Source organism: Sebastes umbrosus, chromosome 1 (genome assembly GCF_015220745.1).
Source record: "Sebastes umbrosus isolate fSebUmb1 chromosome 1, fSebUmb1.pri, whole genome shotgun sequence".
Classification (NCBI taxonomy): Eukaryota; Metazoa; Chordata; class Actinopteri; order Perciformes; family Sebastidae; genus Sebastes; species Sebastes umbrosus.
The window spans coordinates 40,171,607-40,190,967 of record NC_051269.1 but is presented as its reverse complement, the minus strand read 5'-3'; the positions used below and the strand labels follow the sequence as shown (position 1 = coordinate 40,190,967).

Below are 19,361 nucleotides of genomic sequence, written 5' to 3'. Positions count from 1 at the left end.
AGTTAGCCTGTTCTCCCCGTGTTAGCGTGGGTTTTCTCCGGGTTCTCTGGTTGTCTGTCTCTCTGTGTCAGCCCTGTAAAAGGCTGGCGACCTGTCCAGGGTGTTCCCTGCCTTCACCCAATGTCAGCTAGGATCGGGTCCAAACCCTCCCCCCCGCGACCTTGAATAGGATAAGCGGGGTACGGTTCAGATAATAGATGGATGGATGGATAATTGAAATTTTCATTACATCTCGACAGCATCACATAAATAGAATGCTCTGAAAAAAAAAGGAAAAAAAATCTGGTATCTGTGGCTGTCGCAGGACTGTAATAATCCTGTCCAATCATTTCATTCAGCCCAAATGAAATGATTGGACGAGCTACCTGCCTGTCTACCTGCCTGTCTACCTGCCTGTCTACCTGCGCGCATTCTGCCCATGCTGTCATTAGTCGTACTAACAACAGCCATGTTCGTTGTTTATCTTCATTAGGAAGGAACAGACCGTCAGTGTTGCAGACTTTCTCTCTAGATTTAGGGACTTTTGGAGCTCGTGCTTCTGGCTGCTTTCATTGGAAAAGAGTTGGCAACACTGGTCTGGGTTTTTTCGGTTGAATCATTTTAAAAGTCTAGGGTACTCTTGTCAGTTTTCTCAGCATTACCGACCCAACCTTTAACTGATCATTGTTGTGTTACCGACATTACTGCATCAGTTTACTGACATTATCACTCCATATTTTTAGCATGTTGCAGATAACTATTTCAGTGGTTTTGTCACAAAAGTACTGAAAGACAAGAAGTAAACACGCTGAACCGCACCGACAGTTACGTTTGTTGTTTCCTGCCTGCGGTTCCATAGACAGACATTGTGACTTTTCTCCTAATGACATTAACGAAGGCCCCAGTGAGCCCTGCCAGTGAGTCAGCATTAACAATAGACCTTTGTCACGGCACGACATTTTGGCTCGTCATAGCAGGAAAAGCACCGGTGAAACAAAATGTCATTAAGGATGGCTCCGTTCCATCAAGTGTCTCAGTAAGTCATGACAGCGAGCCAGCATGCATAACACCATCACCCTGGAACTAACTCACCTAAATGGAATGAGCTTGTTATGTATGTTATCAATTACACCTGTGCTTTTCCTGTAATGACATGTCAAAATGTCTGCTGTGAACAAGGTTAATAGGGTCCTGGAATTGCAGCAAGTAACTGCATTGCAGTCCTTATTATGGTTATTAAATACACCTATTACTTTCCTACCATAGCACATCAGAATGTCTGCTATGAAACGCTATGATATTCAGAGCTGAATTATAGCATCAAACAGCTATTTGTTATTTAAAGATATACAGCAGCAGAGTGATGTCTACCTGAGCAGAGAATGAAGTCTCCCTCTGTGTGTGTTGTAATCAGAGCTTCTCTGTGCTTTGTTGACATAGCCGCGCCGGCTGCGCATGCTTCTAGTGCAGGTTTGTGCACGTGAGCGTGCCCCACTGGTTAGCTCATGGCCGGCGCTCTTCACTGCTCTCATACGGTGGTTAAAGTTGATAACGGCATCGCAAAAGCGTCCAACATCCGGTTCCCCCCCCCCAAGTTTACACTGTTAGCGCTGTCAACACGTTAGCTGCGAGCCGCTGGCTGTACAGTCGCCATGTAGAAGCAATAGAAATGTTCCCAATCTCATATAGAGCACCTTTAAAGTACAATCAAAGCAGACAGTATTGTACTAAATACGGTCATTTTTTGGGTGTGCTGTTGATGCACACTATTCTCCCACAATGCAATGCACACAGCAAATGGAGAAGCTGCTCATACTGCTGGAAAAAATGTAAATCCAATGTAGATGGAGGTAAAAATCTTAAAAATAAAAAATATATATATATTACATGAGAAAAAATGTTGATGTCTCTTTGTGAAGATGAATTTTCAGTAGTTTTTCAAAGTCGCAGTTTGATTGACGTCACACATAGTAGCCTATATTATTTCCTGTTAGTATAAAATGATGAATGTATGTTGATATTTCTGCTAACTGCTAAAACGGTATGCTCTAACAATTAGTATGTAGTGCATACTGTATAGAATTAGTATGCAGTAAGGGACATGATGTCTTTGTAGCTGTACTAATGCGACTACTATGTGTGTTGTGAAACGGGTTGCTTGAAGTGATAAACACATTCTGTAGTTCTCCACAGCGCTGCGGAGCATCTTAGCATCTTTTGTCTCATTATTGTGGTTTTACGGCCTTTAAACCATCATTTTTATCATAAAAATGTATCACATGACAAGCTGTGGAAACGTGTAATATGAAAGGGGTCGCTCGCAGTGATGAACCTACGGAGAATTATCACCTGAATCTGCAGCTCCTCTCGGCTTTACTGTTGTGGTTCACTCTCACCGCTCTCGTAGCTCTGTTTTTGGGCGCAGCAGGCAGCTGTTTACACAGGAAAAAGCTCTAAAAAACCACTGTACACTACCTGCTCAGCAGCAGACAGACACAATGAGAGACTAACTGATAAACATAGTGGAGCGTTTAGCAGCTAAGAAGCTAAAAGGAAAGAGAAAATTGGAATTACATTTGATCATTTGACCAGAAACATGATTCCAAATGAATCCATGCTGAAGTTGCTCCATATGTGATGTAAATAAGTAACTTTATAAGGTGATAATAATTTATTTCTATTTGTGTGTAGAGCTTGGTCCGCTGCTCTCAAGTGGCCCACAGAAAAAGGAAAAGGCTGCTTTAAATAGTTAGGATGTCATTCTGTGTGGCTGTCTTATTACCAATAACTGATGTGTATTTCTAATAGTGCTGCCCCCTCTGAGTCGATTAGTCGACTAACTGGTCAGTTTGGTCTTAGTCAACTGAGATTTCTTTAGTAGATTAGTCATTTCTAATGCTTTTTTTCATGCTGAGTGACTAATTTCCAAGAAACTTATGGGCACATCTCTGGTAAACACAAGATTTAAAGTGGTGCTTTTGTGTGATTCTTTGTGGAGAAACTCAGTTTTACTGTCGATTAAATCAACTAATTGATTAGTTGACAAAATGGTATGAGTGTTAGTCGACTAAGAATTTCTTTAGTCGAGGACATCCTTAATTTCTAATAATATGCTGATAGAAGTAATGCTTCTTTGTATGATCACCTATTTCATCTCTTTGATGTAGCTGGACTTACTTCATATTGGGAAGTTAATAAAGACTCAAGTCTATTTCTCTCTCTCCTCCAGAACTATGGAGCCGTCAGCCCGCTGGTGGCTCCTGCTGCCCTCAAAGAAAATGGCTCCCCTGTAAGTATCTTCACAGAGGAAATACATCAGTGTGACAGCATGTGTGTGTGTGTGTGCGTGTGTGTGTGTGTGTGTGTGTGTGTGTGTGTGGCGGCAGAGTAAGAATCTTCAGCCATTGTGCTGTCTTTATCTCCTTTTGTAACCTTGTACTTAACTTCCTACTGAATACGTGTCAAAATGAATAATGTTAGAAAATAACATCTTTGTGTGTGTGTGAGGCAAATGTTCACAGCACTTGGTTGCCTCAATACTTTTATCTGATGTCATAGTAATGACTCACTTTTATGAAACAGAGAATGTGGATGTGAAAATTCATATTAGTGGATGAATACATGCTACTGCCAGTGTTTGGAATCACTACGATTCCTTTGAGTGCTCATTAGATTTGATATCTTTCTCACTTTCATTTCCTGTCAATAGCTGAAATTCAAATTGTTAACAGAATCTGTAGGTGTGATGTCTTAAAGGTTTCTTGTGGAGATTTTGACCTCTCGCAGAGCTACAGAGCCGTGTTTCTACGAGAGGGTTTTGTTTGTCAAGGACGCACACGCAGGCGCGGTACACACTCCGATGGTTTCACACTATTCCACTGATCTACAGGTGGTGTTAACGCGCTAAGATATGCAGCGATGTGCCAGCAAAGACGAGGGAGGAGGAGGAATGCAAGCTAGTAAACGTGGATGTAAACAGTGCCGGATTTAGAATACTTGGCATTGCAAATGTTTTATGAGAAAGCAAATGCATTCAACACATTTTGTTTGAGCTCAAGCTTACATACAACACGCTTTGGTGCAGCTCCACAGTGCACCTTTAATGACGTGGGCATTTACCAGTCAGGAAAGGCCTAACAGAAGACAAATTATGGGAAATGTAGGTGGAATTGGACCCATAATGGGGAGTAAAAGTCAGGATATCTCGGGCTCTGAAGCTTCAATTTGGACCTTTTCCCCCCCTTTTTGATAGGAAGTGAGGAAGTGTCTGACATGCATCGTGTCAGAAGGCTCATTCCACTACCCGGCTGTGCTTACACACACATTTCAGATCTGTGATTTACACCCCAGGAGGTTGAGACCCCGTGGTTAACACAGCATGTGAGCGTGTGAGTGTGTGAGTGTGTGTGTGTGTGTACGTGTGTGTGTGTGTGTGTGTGTGTGTGCGTGTGTGTCTGTGTGTGCAGTGTGTCCCTCCATGTGTGTTTGACTCCCCTCTAACTAATGTGCTGTAGGTAAAAGCTGGACCCCAGGGGAGAGAGTCTGTTGTGTCCCCGCTGACCATCACCGCTGAGAGCGTCACCTCAGCAACCACAACTCAAGTTACCAAGGTAACACCTCATCTGTTCCCATGGTTACAGTTTAATGACTGGAGCTTGGAGTCCGCCCACCACATCTGTATCTTATGGTACACTCTTAAATATGTCTCATCCCTCGTTGTCGACATGTTGGAGTAGATGACCAACTGATGGATTTAAATAATTAGATTTTTTATAGACGTATAAATGATAAGGAACTTGATGTTTCTGAAGAGAAAGAACTGGAAATACTACAATAAAGCCAATGATACCTCTGATTACCACTTTTGTCTTCCATAAAGTGGAATGAGCTCACGAGTCATTAAATTTCATTCTTACTGTATGCGTCCTGCAGACTGTGAAGGGAGGCTACTCGGAGACCAGAATCGAGAAAAGGATTATCATCACAGGAGATGATGATGTGGACCAACATCAGGTGAGGAGGAGTATTAAACAGAAATACTGCAACACGTGCACTGTACGTTCAATAAGTCACAAGGCACAGGAAGCTAATATGTGAGATTTATGACCCGTGCGTTGATGCTTCATGTCCCTCCAGGCCCTCGCCATGGCGATCCAAGAGGCCAAGCAGCAGCATCCCGACATGCTGGTGACAAAAGCAGTGGTTATCAGGGAAACAGAGTCTCCCACTGAGGAGCTGCAGCAGCAAGCAGAGGTGTGTGACTCCTACAGTGTTGACAGTCTGGTTACAAGATGACTACGCTTCGTGTGCTTGGATCGATTACTGAACGGGCCCCCGGGCTAGAGCCTCTGCTTGATGTGACTGTTAACATTTGACTCAAAACAACTACAAAGATATGCAAAACACCTACAAGGCGGCACAAAATGACTACAAAGAGATGCAAAATGACAACAAAGAGACACAAAACGACTGCAGAGCTACAAGACATACAAGGAGGCACAAAACTTCTACAAAGAGACGCAAAATGACCACAAAGAGACACGAAACACGTACAAGGAGGCACATAATGATGACACAGAGATACAAAATTACTCAAAATGACTACAGAGACTCAAAATAACCACGATGAGAGGAAAAAATGTCTACAAAGACCAGTAACGTTTTGTTTCTCTTTCTCTCTGTATGTCTTGCCTATGTAGTAGTAGTGGAGGGCCTTTTACATTACAGACCCCGGGGCTAGAGCCTCTGCTTGATGTGGCTGTTAACATTTCACGTTACAATGTTAATCAAGCGACTACCAAGAGACGCAAAACAACTACAGTACAAAAAGAAGCGAAATGACCACAAAGAGACAAAAACAACTACAAAGAGATACAAAACACATACAAGGAGGCACAGAACGTCTACAAAGCAGGATTATTATAGTAAACTGAAACTGAAACTGAAACTAAAACGAAAATAAGCAGTGAATAATATAAATATTTTAGAAAACTAAATAAAAACTATATCCTTTAAGATAAACTAAAACTAAATTGAAACAATATCGTAAATTAATTTAATTTTTTTGCTTTTAATTGTTGTTTAATTGTTGTTTAGTTGTTTTTAGCTATAATATATAATTTCTGAAATAAAGAGACAGCATGAATTTCTGTCAACGCTCGTGACATTGAACCACAGAAACTGAACAGACTTAACCTTCCAGGAGATGGCGCTATGCCACAATTGCTTCACTAATGTAGCATGAATATTAAACAAACAAACATTAAACATTATGGCCGTTCCTACACAGTTCCTCCATGTATTTTGGATGTATATGCAAGTACATACTTCTGAGACATTATAGCTGGCTCTAAAGGCCCAGACACACCAACCCGACAGCAAAGAACTAGTGCTGACGAAGGCCGCCTATTGAGTCGCCTCACGTTGCCTTTGTCTTGGCCAAAAACGTGCACTCGAACACACAGCAAGAACTACTGCCGACAGCCAGTTAGCGAGTACATTCACGCTCCTGCGTGAGAGGAAATAACTCTCCCAACCTGCAGGTCGCGGTAGTCCATATTCGTCATTCAAAAAGGGAAACCAGAAGACCGAGGACTGCAGATATACAAGCTGTTGTTATGATACGTACATGAAACAATTTGTTTCTCTTCTCCTGCACTGATTTGTTTAAGCTGAACAGCCAATCAGAGTGATTTCTCTCACCAACGGGCGCCGCCGCCTATTCAACATGCTGAATCGTCCGTAAACACTCAGACACGGGCAGACTAGAGCTGAGGTGCGAGACACACCACGAAAACTAGGGCGACAGACGCTCACCAACGGCCCCAAACTGTCCGACGGCCGACCGTTGGCTTGGTGTCTCAGGGCCATAACGAAAACAAACTAAAACTACTATAAAATTGAAACTAAACCATTCTGACAAACTGAAACTAAACTAAAACTAGTTTTGCTCTATGAAAACTAAAATGAAATCAAAAAGTCAAAACTAACATAAAATAAAAACAAATTGAAAATTCTAAACTATTATAACCTTGATACGATGAGAGGCAAAAAGACTACAAAGAGACACATAATGACCACAATGAGATATATAATGACTCAAAAAACAACCACAAAGAGAAGAAAAATGACTACAAAGACCACAAATGTTGTTTTGTGTCTCTTTCTTGTCTCTGTAGAGTAGTTGAGGGCCTTTTACATTTTTGTGCCCACATCGTCTAATTTCCATCCATGTTCATGTGTGATGGTTGTTCTATATTGTTGTCGTCTCATTGCAGTCCTGATCGGCCATGGTGGCTCCTGAGACGGGGGGGACAGGAGAGGATCCTCCAGCTGTGTGTCTCCTGGCCCGCCCCGCAGTACGTACGCCACCACCCAGATACGAGGACTCTCTCTACCCCGCCTGCGTAAACACCGACACGAGAACAGACTGCGTTCCATGAAGCAGTAGACCTCCACTCCCGTCCCTCCAGACAAACCTACTGTGACTCGGCCTCTGACCTGACCCGGCCTCCCGCCTGTCCCGTCCCCATCCCGGCCCAAACCCAGCCCTCACCAGCCCTCCACCTCCTCATGGAACAGGAAACGTCTTGTAATGGATGATTTACCACTTGGTTTAAACAAGTGGAGTGAGGCAAGATTGAAAGTAAAGCCCGGTCACAGCTATTTGAATTCACCACCGTAAGAGTCATTTGTCTGAAACTTTACTTGCATATTATTTAATCTAATACATTCTGACTCCTTTGAACCTTGAGGGTCATTTGAATTGATGAGTTTTCAACCCCAAACTCCCCTCAGCCTCAATACCCTTCCCTCACAAATGACTTCTTTCAATTGTAACATCCGTCACATATTAAATGAATGAGATATAAGAGCAGAGGAGGGTTGAGTGAGAGGATGGGGACAATGCTGGTGGTGGGGTGTGGCGGGGAGGTTGGTGCCAAGTGGCGAGAGGCGGCCTTTTGCTCGATGTTGCCACCTCCTGGCTGTGACACCTTCAGTATAATCAACAGCTGTCTTATTAGCTTTTTACATTTTTATCTATAGAGGATCTAATTTATGTCCAGTGTTTGCTTGTTTATGAAATATGTATAATATCAGATGATTATAATCTGCATGATTCAATAAAAAAATAGCAGAGGGAATGAAAAAAATAAATAAATACACAACATTTGAAATCCATAAGAAGCTCTGAGATGATGGGACTGAGCACCTACAGAGAAATCACTGGGCCAATGAGTAGTGGACACATAGTGATGTTGATGGAGTCCACTGAAGAAGGACAGATGTTTAACGCTTCAGTGGACAGCTGGGACTCTGCTTTGGTACCAGTCTCCAACGTACAAACAACTCTGTCCTCGTCCCGTTCACCGTTACCGTTTTCATTTTTGACATCAACTCGCAAGAAACGCTGGTCACACGTTTTGGGCACAGTTATAGGATTTTTAGAGATATTTTAATATAAATAATGTTTTATCTAATATGTTTCAGAAATGTGCTGATATGTTTTCATCTGATTTTACTGACTTCCATCATGAAACACAGTTTGTGTGTTATTCTTGTGTTTTTGGACGTTTCAGTCTGGAACCTGTCTCTTTTTTTTTTTTGCTCGACGCTGCGTCTCACTGGAGATCTCACAAAGTTAATCAGAGAGATCTCACCCGAAACTAGAAGGTAGTTAAGTCGTGATGCAATGAAGAGAAATGCAGTGAATTGGGGGACAGCCTGGCCTTTGGTCGCTTTTATTGTGCCTGTAATATCTGGCTGTCTGTGTATGCTGTTCATTCAACATTTAAAAGCATTTGTGGTATAAAAATATAGATAATAGCGGCTTTAAACAGCAACTTTTATATTTTCCAGTTTTTAATAATACCTGCATGTTCAAAAACACTGCCTGAAACGTTTCAGACCACAAGATTAACATGGGTACTTTTTTGTTTTCTGTTGGATTAACTCTTTTAAGTTATGATGTATGAGTTTGTATTTATAGGAGTGGTGAATGCGAGGCCTGTGCTTTTCCTCCCCGTATCCCCCTGACAGACAAAGCCGAGACTCATAGTGCGACATACATAAAGCGCCGCCGTCTATCCACAGAACCTGTTGGCTGTCTCACATAACATATATCCTGGATGACCTTTAATAATATACTATGCATCACTTATCATACATGAGAATCCCTCTGATGGAGCCTGACCCATGTTAGCCGTGTTGCCGTCATTGTTAACTTTGTGCTACTGTTAACCGGAGCAGTGAAGCGCACTGCTTGTGAGATTTGCAATAAGCAGCCATTATTATTCTTATCCTCTGTCCTTTAAAGGGAGAAAACTGTGAACTCTCATGTGTACCGAAGCGTAACCAAAACCTATAACACAGAGTTAGTGATATTCAAAAGGAGCTTGTGACCATGGCTTGTCGTCTAATCCTCCCATCCCCTGACTTGAAACTGTCGACCTGCTGTTGATGTGTCTGAGGAAATGAGATTCCCCAAACTGATTATTTGTATATTCTATTTTGCTCTGTTTTTTGTTTTTTTTCCTCTGGTCATCTGACACTGGACTGTTGTGAAGGCACTTGCTTGCAATGATAGCAGCACATACTGTAAACTGTTGGTAAAAATGACCTGTCTTTGCTGTGGATTCACTACTGATGAAAGAGAAACGGCGTCAGGAGAGTCGTTGTGGGCGAGGTGGCGAGTTGAAGGATGGAGGGCCTGTATTTATATATATAAATATTCATACTTCTGTGTATTATCCTGTAAACTATGTAGAAATAGACAGGAGCAGGGATGTGTTTTTAGGTTCAAGGGGATGAGGCAGTAAGTATAATCCGAAGGACAGCAGTGCACTAGAAGTGTTGCATGAATGGGTGCCTTATGTTTGGAGTTATGGGAGCTGGAGCCACAGTTATCAGTGCTCCGCTGAAAGTGCTGTTAATCACCAGATGTAGAAACGACCTCTCCTCAGTCCAAGGTGAGGGGAAGCTGTCTTGAAAGTGAATTACTGTCTTGTAAAGAATGTGACATTGAGCGTAGTGATGAAGAAGTCTCTCTGAATCTGGTCTATTAAGTCCTCAGCGAGATGAAAGCATTTATTAGCCCCATTAACGTAGAAAACCAGCATAGTTCAGATTATGGATATGAGCTTCTTTTTTTTTTTCTGTGAAGAGCATCAAACTGCTCCGCTGTTTAGCCTCTACCTTCAATTCTCCACTGCCTTTTGCTCTACATCCCCCTAGTGCTTGGTGGTGTGTATTTGCTGTATTTGCATTCAGTCTAAATGGAAAACATACATGCATAAATAAATGTCTCAGTATGATTCAAACACCGTCTCTGATTCCAAAAAAGAGGGGAGAGGGATTTCACTTTGACTAGCTACTATAATGAAGAAGTGAAATGTGGGGAAATGTATTCTTTTTTCTACTTAATTATATGGCTTTCATACATCAATAATTCATCATATGTAATAAATTGTTGTTTTTGTAATATAAGAGGAATGGATGGTATTATTATTGTAGTGAAACAAAAGGAAAACTACCTTGTTTTGCACTGCCATCCTGTGGCCTAATCAGGACATAAAACTGGGGTGCAGATTTTAAAAAACTATTTGTGTGCTGTCAGTGCCATCTAGTGTATTTTTATTATTCTGCTTCACTTCAATCCACATATAAATGGACTTGACTCACACATTTATAAAAAATACCATGCATTTCCAGCATTTATACGTTATTAATTGAATTTTCTGACTAAAAAGTATACAGAAGATTTACTAATTTGACCATTTTTTTCCTCTTAGAGTAGCATTTCACATTTTATTTCAATTTACTACTCAATAGGAGTATACCAAGCCTATGAAAACAGTTATATAATGTCATTGCCATATCATTCACACATCTGAATACATTCAAATGTGTGAATATGTAAACATATTCTGTACAAATTAATTCAAATGTGTGAATGTGTGAAAAATATCTGAAAAATGTATTACATTTTTGAATCCGAAAGGTGATCTGCAGCTGTGCATGACATTTTTTGAACAAATGAAAATTTTGCACAAATAATATCCAATGTTTGAGTGCATAAAGAAGATTTGCACAAAGATTTACAGTTACAAAAAAAAGGTTTTAGTTTACAAAAAGGTTTGCAGTTATAAAAAAGGTTTGCAGTTACACATATCTTTTTGTGGGTGAAAAAAAAGTTCACACAAAACTCTGTAACAACTGTATCTACGAGTACAAGTTGTTTTTGACCTTATTTGGACACTTCCGCCTGTGTAGCCAATGGGGACGCTCAGATTAACATCTAATTTACATATCATTTGCATATCCAATCACGGAGCCAGGGGGGCGAGCATTCCAGCCTCTTCCCCCAAATATAATCACTGTGAGCGGCTTCACCTGTAACGTCTGGTCGGCGTCGGTCATGATCAGTTTCCAGCGTTGGTGGCTGTTTGTTTGCGAGCTTTACCACGGATACATATCAATAACTGACGATGTACTTTCACCAGCACCCACCAACAAACGGGAGAAAGATTCAAGTTGTTCATATGAAGTTACGTCAACTAACGTTAGCTTAGCATGTAGCCTAGCATGTAGCCTAGCATGTAGCCTAGCTAGCTTGATGTCTGTAACTTTAGCTAAACTTGTTGTATTTCTTCATAGAGTTTGGCTAGATTGAAAGACAGATGGACGGACAGTATGTGCATTTTTAATGAACCGACTTTGTATTTATTTTTTCTCAGTATCCAAGGAAGACGCCATGTAGTGTGTGTGTGAGGGCGTTAAGCTACAGGTGCATGAGGAGGTCAGACAGAAGCCCCACAGTCTGAGTGAAGACCAGCTCACCACCAGCTCTACTCTGACTGGCTTCCCATTTTACTCCAGGTAATATCTGATGTTATGTTGGCACAGTTCAGGGGTTTACTTCATACTTATATCCACTTTATCATAAACATTCAAAACAGCAGTGTTCTTTGTGCTAGTGAGCCATAACTATTCCATAAGCACCTTACAAATGTAAAATATATCAGCCAACTCAAATCAAATTCAGCTCAATATCTCATCAGCGCTGTGTCACCATCACGGTCCCTCCATCACCAGAGCTCAGAGGAGAGGGTCGGACTACCGACACTTGCAGTCAGCTGTAGCGCCAATAGTTTTAATAATATTTTCTAATAGTACAGCATATATCACCAAGTACCATATTAGTTTTCATAAAGTTGTTGTCTGATAAATCGCTGCAGTAAACATGACATGACTTATTCATTTATTTATGGTTTATTTGATAGGGACAGATACAGTATACATAGACAAAATGAAAACAGCTATATGCAACTATCAGACTGTCTACAGTGCGCCACACACATCTGCTTCCTCCAGTCACCTCCACCAGGCACATCTCCACCAGTATGGAGAGTGTAAATAAACAAAGTGGGGAAATAAAACCAGTGACAGCTCTCACAAAATCGGTACTCTCCATATCCTCATTATCATTGTCAGTCCTAATCCTAATGCAGGACAAGTTTGCCATAAAAACTTAAATAAATAAATAAATAATAAATAGTGTTCTCCTGTCTAACTTCCTTTTTCTAACGATATCCAGCATAGGGGCAGGGGGATATTACTGATTGTCTTGATCATTTTAGCAAGTTGTGAATGGATGGGGGCTGACTCCTGTAAAGATTTAAACACAGCAGTGGCACTGGTAACATGCTGCATGGTGCTGGTGGATTATACCGGCACTGAGGACTACAAGACGTGAATGACAGAATCAGGAGGGAAAACGTGTTCAGAGACCTCCTCACCTACAAGCACCTCGATCTGTGTGTCAGAAAAACTCCTTTTCTCTGTCTTCCTCTCGGTAGTTGCCGTGATTCACCGTAAAGACCCACTGATCAACAACAGGCTCATTCACATGCAGAAACATTCATGAGGTGCTTTGCATCGACCATTTATGGTTGAATTTGGGCGTGTAGAGGGCGGAATATGAGGCGGATCCACGTGTGCACATTTCCAGGTGGATTGTGATTTATAAAGGGAACATTGCGTGCAGATGTGCGTACGCACGGTTTTACAAGTCGGATTTTTTTTTGGCGCACGCCATTTCCGGCTTTTGTGCGCACGTACATTTTTAGTATGGATCCTACGCACTGTTTTATAAATGAGACCCCAGGTCATCACATTGGTTAAAGGGACTATTTGTAACTTTCAGAAATGCTTCTTAACAGCGACACCTGTGGCCGTGAAATCAACGAAAGTCAGCGTTGGGCTCGCGCTTGCTCGCTCTACATATACCTGAACGAGCATCACTCAAAACAGTGAGGCGACACACGTCAGCTAAAACCTCAATATCACTCTATATTTCAGCTGCTTGGCAGTAATGTTAGCTGACCAGACGAAGGTCTCTCCATGAACATGATTTAGATCTGATCCTAGTGTTGGCTTTTCCTGCCTAAGTGCAGGCTGAGGCAGTGGGGCTCTCCAGCGTGTCTCCCTGCTCTCTCCGCCCGCAGCCGGAGAGAGCAGAGGAGACACCGGCACCCGGTCGGTAACGAGAAGACAACGTAAATCTCTGTAGAGCTCCGTCACTTCACAAGACACGGAAAACCTCTGTTGGTCTGGAGGAGCTGCAGCATTTATTTCTGCACAAACGTCCACTGTGCATTCACTAGATATTCTCAGAGCTAAACTAACTCTTCTGCAGTGTGGAGTGAGCGCGCGTTCACATCTAGAGGTGGAGCGAGCTGAGCTGTCTGAGTGAAGGCGAGCAGGCAGAGGAGGAGGGTACAGCGGCTACACGCGAACGCACATATGCGAGTGCGCATGTGTGACGACCCGCTACATTTATGCGCGTACAAAGTTACAAATAGTCCCTTTAAGAAACTTTGTAAAAAAACTGTAAAGGTGGTGCAGTAAAGCAAAATGTGTAAAGTACTGAGGAGTAAAATACATTTTTCATGTTAATATTTAACAAAGAATGCAGAAATAAACCGTTTTTATCGCTTTTATACTTTTTGAGATCCATCAAAAGTCAAATTTTAACTCTCATCTGACAATGTTTGAACTAGACACTCCAACCTCCATTATAATACATACTGTTACCACCTTTAAAGATTTTATACAGATTTTTGAAATCTTTTTTAGTTTTAAGTTATTCTCATTTCCATACTCTCCATTTATTCTCTATATATTTCCTACAATTTATAAGATAATAATTATAATAAATAAAGAAAAATAAAAACAGAATAAGATAAAAAAACACCATTCCGACTTCCATACCTTTATTTATATCTCAGGCAAGACTGACTTCATACTAAGACACTTCATGTTGGTTTTAAAATCCTCTGAGGTGTGAACCATTCTTTCTACTTTTGGTCCGCCTGGCCGTCTTTTGTAATAATGAGTGTATTGGTGCCTTCAAATGGGGTCGTGTTTACTGTGTTTACCAGAAGAGTCCATATGAACGCCCCCCTCATGTCGTATTCACAACCTCATAGGTGGAAAGTTTCTGAAAGATCAGAGTTCAGTAGTTGTGACGTGTTTGTAGACGTTGTCAGAAATGGCGGAGGACATGAAAGTCCTTTTTTCGGTACATAATAAGTGAATATATTGTAATTTTAGTCATATATTATAATTCTTCGTTATTGTATAATATGTCTGAGGAAAATGTTGATATTTCCAACGGCCTCATCTTTTCATTTTTTTTTGCCTTTGCATTTCCTGCATTATGTTACCCGCTTGCTAGCTTGCTAAATTGTTACCCTCTGTGGCTTCTAGACACCAACAGTAACAATAATATTGCCGTTACTTAGCAGTGTTGTTCTCACAACTTAACACATTAAACGCCAAGCATATTGTGTACACGACTTCCCATGTTGTCAACACAAGCTCACTAGTTTCATTTGAAGGCACCATATGTATAACCTCAACACTGTAATGCATAATCATGTTATTTACTTTTATGCTTTTATTTGTCACACACTTGTAGATATGCAGCCTCAATGGACGACATCTGGGAAGAAGAGGAACGTTAGACAGACCAACTGAGACAACACCTTCTCTGTGCTGAAGGTCTGAAGTAGGATATTGTTTTTCTCATTGCCAGCTGCGTTGAGTTTAATGTTATTGAATATTGCTTCGTTATGAACTTCTATGCTAGTGAAAGGCACTGCATATTGGTAACTAGATAGTTAGATAGTAAAATAACGTTAGCTACAGCTAATTCCATAAATACAGTACTAGACTTTTGTTGAGCCGGTTCCAGTAGTTTGCTCCGTTCCAATGGACAGCACTTATATAAACTATAACTACTGGAAAAGGGAAGAACTCAGAAAGGTATGACAGTTTCTCTGTTTTATAAATGTTTATTGTTGACATAAAATTGATTCAGAAAGTGACAACATGTTTTATATTGCAAATGTTGTTGAAATTCTACACTCAAACAGGCAGTTGCTGTTTACCTTGATGACTCTGCCACCTTGTGGTTTCCCAGCGTGCCCTCGCAATATGCATGAGCAAGTTGCAGTATTTTTTCCATCAGGTTATATAGCCTCCAGAATAATATCAATATTTAAAAAATGCCCGTTGTTCTTTTTTAACTGCATATTACTCCAGTGCTGAAATCAATCCATATCATAACCATTTTAAGTTTTAAGTCAAGTACTGAAGTAAAAATACTGATTCTCCAGTTCAGGGAAAGGGTTGTTGTGACATACAGTGATTACATTAATCTGTCACATTAATCCTTTTGAATTTGAGGTCCAGTATTTTTCTGATCAGGAATCTGACAAATAGGGTCTATTAACATTCGTTTATTTTTAAGGGAAGATGATTGAATAAAATATGGAAATATTAATTCATTTTTGATAATTATTTGGGCTAAATGAATTATGTTTTCAAGAATTTATAGAATAACCTTTAGAATAATTGTTAGATTCGTCTTTAGATTAATTGATTTATCGGAAAAAATTATTGTTAGGTTAATCAGTGAAAAAATAATCCTAATTTACACTCCCCGAGGATATCATTATCTCTGATGTCCAGAACTTCAGAATACCTGAAGCTGACATTACAGCCCATTTAAGGAGCTAATTTGTCATCTTTGTTGGTTCTCAGAGAAAAGACACGAGGTGTTGGTGGGGGAGGAGCAGCAGACTGGATGGAGACAAGGACATCAAGGTGAAGAGAGGTGGACCTAGAAAACACTACCGTCTGTACACAGTAGGTAACTGCAACACGACTGAAATGACATGATTTTTTTATTCAAATGATTGTGTCTGTAAAGTTTTTTTTTTTTTTTTACATCTCTGTCATAGTATAGTATGCCAAAAAAGTCATAAAAAAGATCATAGTATAGTATGCCATAAAAAGATCATAGTATAGTATGCCATAAAAAATGTATCATATAGTATCCCATAAAAACGTGATAGTGTAGTATGCCATAAAACAAGTATGAAATATTATATTCATTATATATATATATTAAAATATGTCATAGTCATAATATAGTAAATTTGTTCTCAACCAGGGGTCCGGGGAGAGTCATAAGAGTGATTATTCTGATCATAGGTGTCACTTCCTCCACTGTTAGCTCCTCAACTGTAGTTGACAACTATACATTTCTTGTCATAATCATATCTAACAACCAAAAGGTCATACAGAATGTCTTAAAAAAAATTATATAGTATGTCAGATGACGTCATAAGAAATTCTTAGAATATTATGTCGAAAAAAAGTAATAAAGACATAGTATAGTATGTCAAAAAAATCATTGTATAGGATTTGAAAGGAAGTTTTTAAAAAGCATACTATACTATGGCAAAAGACTTAGTATTTTCATATTCATTTTTATAGTATAATAATTATAAAAGTATTTAAAGGTTGTAAAAAAAATCATAGTATGTTTAGAAACTCATAAAAGGAATTACAGTATGTAAAAAAGTCAGAAAAACTCAAAGTATAGTAAATAGAGAGCCATAGTATATTATTTATACAAGATAATAATTTACAGTGTCGAAAAAATTCATAACAAAGCCATAGTTTTGATTTGATTAGATTTTTATTATTGTATCATGCAAAAAATAATATGCACAGCCAAAACATGCTTACAAGACACCATTATTTAGAAAATAAAGAAAAAGACAGAATCCAGAGTAGTAATATGAATTACAAATAATAATAAACCATCTTGACATTTTTTTCCAACCTCGAGAAACAAAGGTTTTCAAATTATAAGCATTACAATTAAATAGCCATTCCATTCTTTCATCGTCAGTGCACCGAAACAATTCTGGACTTCAAACATTTAATTTAAGTATAGTATGTCAAAAAGTCATGAAAAAGTCATATTATAGCATGTAACTAAAGTCATAGTATGTCTAAAAAAGTTATAGTATAGTGTTTTGAAAAAGTTATAGTATGTAAACAAAATCACAAAAAGTAATTGTATAGTATGTCAATAAATTTCATAATAAAGTCATAAAAAGACCGTATAGTATATAAAAAGTAGGGATGCACTGGTCCGACTTCTTCAGTCCCGATAGCGATACCGAGAACCAATACCAGTGTATAATTAATGAGCTCTATGCCTCACTGTGTGGAAGTGACTAGGATCATTCTTTTATGTGTAAGGAAACATTAGGCTTGACTTAACCATTGCTTTCCTAACTTTGTAAAACAAAATGTAACAAATACATACATAGATATACATTTATTGAATTTTAATTTATTATTAAAACAATAAAATTTATACCAGCAACTTGATAAAAAATCTTAAAAATCAAGAGGAACTAAAATACAAAAATAAAACACTTAAACAGGAATTCAAATTCCAGTATATAATGTATATATTATATAAACGTAGACTTGAATCAAATAGATCAGCCCCATTGTCACCGATACCCAATCCAGCTATTTGAATCAGTATCGTTGCATCTTTAGTAAAAAGGTTATAAAATTCAAGTATGTTGAGGAAACTTAGAATAGTACAGTATGAATACAAAGTCATAAAAATTCATTGATTACATTTTTATTATTGTCATGCATAAATATGTCTAACCTAAACAGGATTACAACACCATTATTTAGAAAATAAAGAAAGAGACAGAATCCAGACTAGTAACATAAATTACACAGAATATAAAACAGATGAACCATCCTGACGTCTTTTACAAGCTTGAGAAACAAAGGTAGGCAACTTACAAGCATAATATACCGACTTTATCTTTCAACATACTATACTATATATTTTTAAGTATCCCATGGCTTTTTTATTTTTTCAGCATGCTACACTATAACTTTATTTACTTTTTCAACATTCTATACTATGACTTTTCTATTTTTCAACATACTGAGTTTTTTTTTACAAAATCTTTCGACATTATATACTAGGACTTTTTCCTGAAATTTTTCGATATACTATACTAGGATTTTTTCCCCACAATTTTTCAACATAATATACTATGCCTTTTTTAATCACGAAATCCTTCGACATACGACTGACTTTTTAAATTCTTTGGACATATATATAATTAATAATAAGAATTTCTTATTTTTTCAATGTAATATACTATGACTTATTTTTTGTCCTTACTATAACTTTTTTGGACATACTATACTATGACTTTTTTCAAAATATTTTACTATGACTTTTTTTCCGATATACTACAATATGAATCTTATTTTTTCGACATAATAATAATACATTTTATTTAGTGGCGCCTTTCTGGACACCCAAGGACATGCTACACTATGACTTTTTATTTACTTTTTCAATATTCTATAATTTAGATTTCTTATTTAATCGACATACTACACTATGACTATTTTATTTTTAACATAATATACTATGACTTTATTTTTTTGACATGCTATACTGCAGCCTTTTCATGACATTTTTTCTTTTCTTCCAACCTGTTTTTCTTTCTCCCTTCTTTCCAGGTGCTAACAAGGATTGGTTTCCTCAGACTTAAAGCTGGCCAATCATCAGTCAGGGACCTCGATAAACAGAGCACGCCAGAAGAGTTCACGCTTTTTTTTATTCTGTCTGCCTGAGCTGTTATGCACTGTTTTGAAAACTTGTTAAGAATAATATAAAAATGGTTATGTGGCGGGAGGTTGAGGAAGGTAAGTGGAGTTGGGGTACCCTTTACATTTTTCATATATGCTGCTCACCTTTAGGATTATTGGTTTCTTATTACCTTTGTATTCATTTTGATGAAGTTCTTTTAGATGAGCTAGATGGCATTTTGCTTTCAGAGATTGAAATTAATCAAGTCTAGTTTTGTTATATTGATTTCTATGTGTTTGGCACAATTTCGTCCTCTGCCACATTTTGAGAATCTTTATGTTTGCAAGTAACTATGAGGTGAAAATAAATCTATTTAAATCTA

At 38.8% G+C, this 19,361-nt stretch overlaps 1 protein-coding gene and 1 long non-coding RNA gene across 4 annotated transcripts in view; both read left to right on the top strand.

The window, feature by feature from the left end:
- The window catches only part of LOC119488180 (band 4.1-like protein 1), a 99,840-nt gene extending 89,542 nt beyond the window's left edge, over positions 1-10,298 (top strand). For both annotated transcript variants that reach the window (XM_037769594.1, XM_037769602.1), the window contains 5 exons: positions 3,209-3,268; positions 4,494-4,589; positions 4,912-4,992; positions 5,116-5,232; positions 7,257-10,298. In XM_037769594.1, coding sequence (XP_037625522.1) covers positions 3,209-3,268; positions 4,494-4,589; positions 4,912-4,992; positions 5,116-5,232; positions 7,257-7,262 — 360 coding nt within the window. In that variant the 3' untranslated portion in view covers positions 7,263-10,298. The remainder of the gene's footprint in view (positions 1-3,208; positions 3,269-4,493; positions 4,590-4,911; positions 4,993-5,115; positions 5,233-7,256) is intronic.
- Positions 10,299-11,297: 999 nt separating this feature from the next.
- Positions 11,298-19,361, top strand: LOC119503140. 2 transcript variants are annotated; one of them, XR_005210273.1, is made up of 5 exons: positions 11,298-11,356; positions 11,715-11,856; positions 14,960-15,049; positions 16,087-16,149; positions 18,910-19,361. It is a non-coding gene; the product is annotated as an uncharacterized LOC119503140 (long non-coding RNA). The 2 variants fall into 2 exon arrangements; XR_005210253.1 differs by lacking the exon at positions 11,298-11,356 and having other exon boundaries at positions 11,664-11,856.